Source organism: Pygoscelis adeliae, unplaced genomic scaffold, assembly GCF_000699105.1.
Source record: "Pygoscelis adeliae isolate BGI_AS28 unplaced genomic scaffold, ASM69910v1 Scaffold241, whole genome shotgun sequence".
NCBI lineage: Eukaryota > Metazoa > Chordata > Aves > Sphenisciformes > Spheniscidae > Pygoscelis > Pygoscelis adeliae.
The window spans coordinates 2,060,648-2,063,489 of NW_008824056.1; the positions used below are offsets into that span (position 1 = coordinate 2,060,648).

The 2,842-nt window shown below is 51.9% G+C and overlaps 1 protein-coding gene across 1 annotated transcript in view; it reads left to right on the forward strand.

Moving 5' to 3' along the window:
* Nucleotides 1-131: 131 nt before the first annotated feature.
* Nucleotides 132-2,842, forward strand: part of SHOX2 (short stature homeobox 2) — a 3,291-nt gene continuing 580 nt past the window's right edge. The window contains exon 1 of the mRNA XM_009333993.1: nt 132-482. Within this exon, the coding sequence (XP_009332268.1) occupies nt 132-482 (351 nt within the window). The remainder of the gene's footprint in view (nt 483-2,842) is intronic.

Here is a 2,842-nt window from a genome sequence, read left to right on the forward strand (position 1 = left end):
CCGCCCCGGCGCTGGCACCCTGGGCAGCCCCCCCAGCCCCGCCGCGGTCCCCCGTCCCGGCCGCCCCGCCTGTCTGACTTGACTGCCTGTGTCGTGCCCAGTCTCCCCAGAGCTGAAGGACCGCAAGGAGGATGCGAAAGCAATGGAAGACGAAGGGCAGACGAAAATCAAGCAGAGGAGGAGCCGGACGAATTTCACCCTGGAGCAGCTCAACGAGCTGGAAAGGCTTTTCGACGAGACCCACTACCCGGACACTGCCTGTGTCGTGCCCAGTCTCCCCAGAGCTGAAGGACCGCAAGGAGGATGCGAAAGCAATGGAAGACGAAGGGCAGACGAAAATCAAGCAGAGGAGGAGCCGGACGAATTTCACCCTGGAGCAGCTCAACGAGCTGGAAAGGCTTTTCGACGAGACCCACTACCCGGACGCCTTCATGCGGGAGGAGCTGAGCCAGAGGCTGGGGCTGGCGGAGGCCAGGGTGCAGGTAGCCAAGCCGTGCCCGGCTGCGAGGATGCGTGGGTGCCTGCGTGCGTGGGTGTGTGTGCACGGTGGAAGGGGCCAGCTCGGTAAAACCCGGCCGTGCCCTGTCCCCCGCGGGGCTCCCGCGCCCCGGCCGAGAGAGACGAGCGGGGCTCCCCGCGCCGAATTGGTCCCAGCAAATCTGTAAAATCACCTCCCCGGGCTTTCTTGTGGTTTGGCCTCCCTGCAAGTCCCCTGCCCCTCGCTCTGTGGCGTTTTATTTAATCTCTGCGTTTGTTTCACCTCTGCCTCGGCAAGAGCTACAACGGCTATTTTGTTGGCGTGGGCTGCGGTCCCTCTCCGGGCTGCTCCTGGCGCAGGGCTTACCGGGCGGACGTACCAATTAACTTTATAGATGTAGTGACCATAAACTAAATTAGGAACGGCTAAGTGCAAAAAAAATTTACAGTCCGTTTCTCGTCGTAGTTCTTAAATCTTGAGGGAAGCGGCACGAGAACTGAGCGAAGTGCACAGACCGGCTTTGTTCGGATTTATGAAATACAAAAGTCTGGAATAAAACCAGGCTATTTTAAGCGTTCTCCCGTACCGAGAAGCCACAGCTTCCTTTGATTTAACCTGCGCGTTTAACCTCGGGCTGCCCTCCCAAAGTTTTTCAAAATCGGTTCCTGGGCTGGTTTCTGCGAGTTTTGTCGGGATGAGACGAAGAGCGAGGAAGGGTCCGGGCTTTGCCCGGCTGGGGAGGAAAGTTAACTCCTCAAACGAGAACAAATGTAGCTGCTCCGGTGTATTTCCGTTCCAATAATAAAAGAAGAGAAAATGATGGTCATTATTTGTTTGAACACATGGAGTAGTTTTAGGCCCCTAACATCTGCAGCTGTTAGAAAGTATTGCTGTAACAGATACTCCCCCTCAATCTTTGTGCTCGTAGGCCACCATCTGCACCGAGCTATGCGCACAATCCTTGTGGGGTTTCCCTGCATCTTGTCATAGGGTAAGGACAGAAACAGAGCGGTCACGTCGAACCGAAAAAGTAATAATAAGCAGCTTTTGTCATCACAGCCTGACGCACATGAAAAAAGAGCCTTCATTTTCCCGCTCGCCCGTTCTTCCGCCGAGGCGGCCGCCTATTTACGCCCAGCAAATCTTAACAAAACCAAAGAAAACAAAGTTGCTGGGCTTCAACTCGGCTATGAAAAATGTCAAAGGGAGGTGCTTCCTTCTGCTGGCTGTTTGCTCCACAAAGAACGCGGCGGCGTATGATCCGCGCTCCCATTATGCCAAATCGCAGGGCGCATAATAACTTTCGGAGATTTACATAGATTAAACCCATTCCCTTTAAATCGTTCCGGAAAACGCTTTGCAATAATATTTTGCCTCGCATCTGCACTAATTTGTAAATTATGGAATGTGCGTTGCCGCGGGAGGCTGAGGGAGAACATGGCTGTTGGGCAGATTTTGCTTGGCTGAAGTAAATGACAGGGCGGGGGAAATTCACATTTATATTTGTCTCTTCAAGTAAGACCTCAAAAAAGAATTTATTTTTTTTTTTTGGCCGTGGGGGGAAGGATTGCTTGGTGGATGTGGCTTCTGAGATGCGGTGCAGAGGTCTGTCTTTAAACAGGAATGTTTTAAGACGCGCTCTCCCTCCTTCCCTCTCTCCCTCCCCTCTCTTCTCTAAGCGAGCAGAACTTTATTCGGGAAGTTTATTTCAACAATTCCATTTCCAATATTAAAAGTATGTTCTTGTCTAACGCGCAGCCTTTTCTGTGGAAGCAAATTAGATTATCATGATAATGAGACAATTATTCCGCTTCTGTGCTACACTCCACTGCACAGAGGAACAGAGAAATTCTAAACTTCTTTGTAGCGAAGCTTTTATGACAGTAATTACCCCCTCCCCCCTCCCCCCCCCAAAAAAAAAGTGAGTCATTAAACTCTTTGGTGTTTAGTTTTTCTTGAAGATGAAGCTAATTAATTTATTTATTAATGAGCACGATCTTCTTAGGCCTGACGGTGCAAACATCCAAACCCATTATCCCCAGTTAGTATTAGATATCAGGGGGAGATTCAGGTCTTTTGGGACCCCGATGTGGAAAGACGAAACCGGGGCTCAGAAAGTAATTTCTCTGAAACGAGCACTCCGCGAATGTCGATTTTCTGTATATTTTGACTCTCTTCCCTTGCCTTTTGCGTTTCGGAGCTCATGAGCGGGGGCTGCCCGGGAGGAGGGAGCCCAGCCCGCGCCGCAGCCGGCTTTCTTTGTCTGCCGGGTTTTTTATTCTCGGTGGGTTTATTTTTTCGCACTTCGCGTCTTCCCCGCGGCGGTGGCAGCGCGGCCGTGGCGGCCGTGGCCCCCCCCCCTCT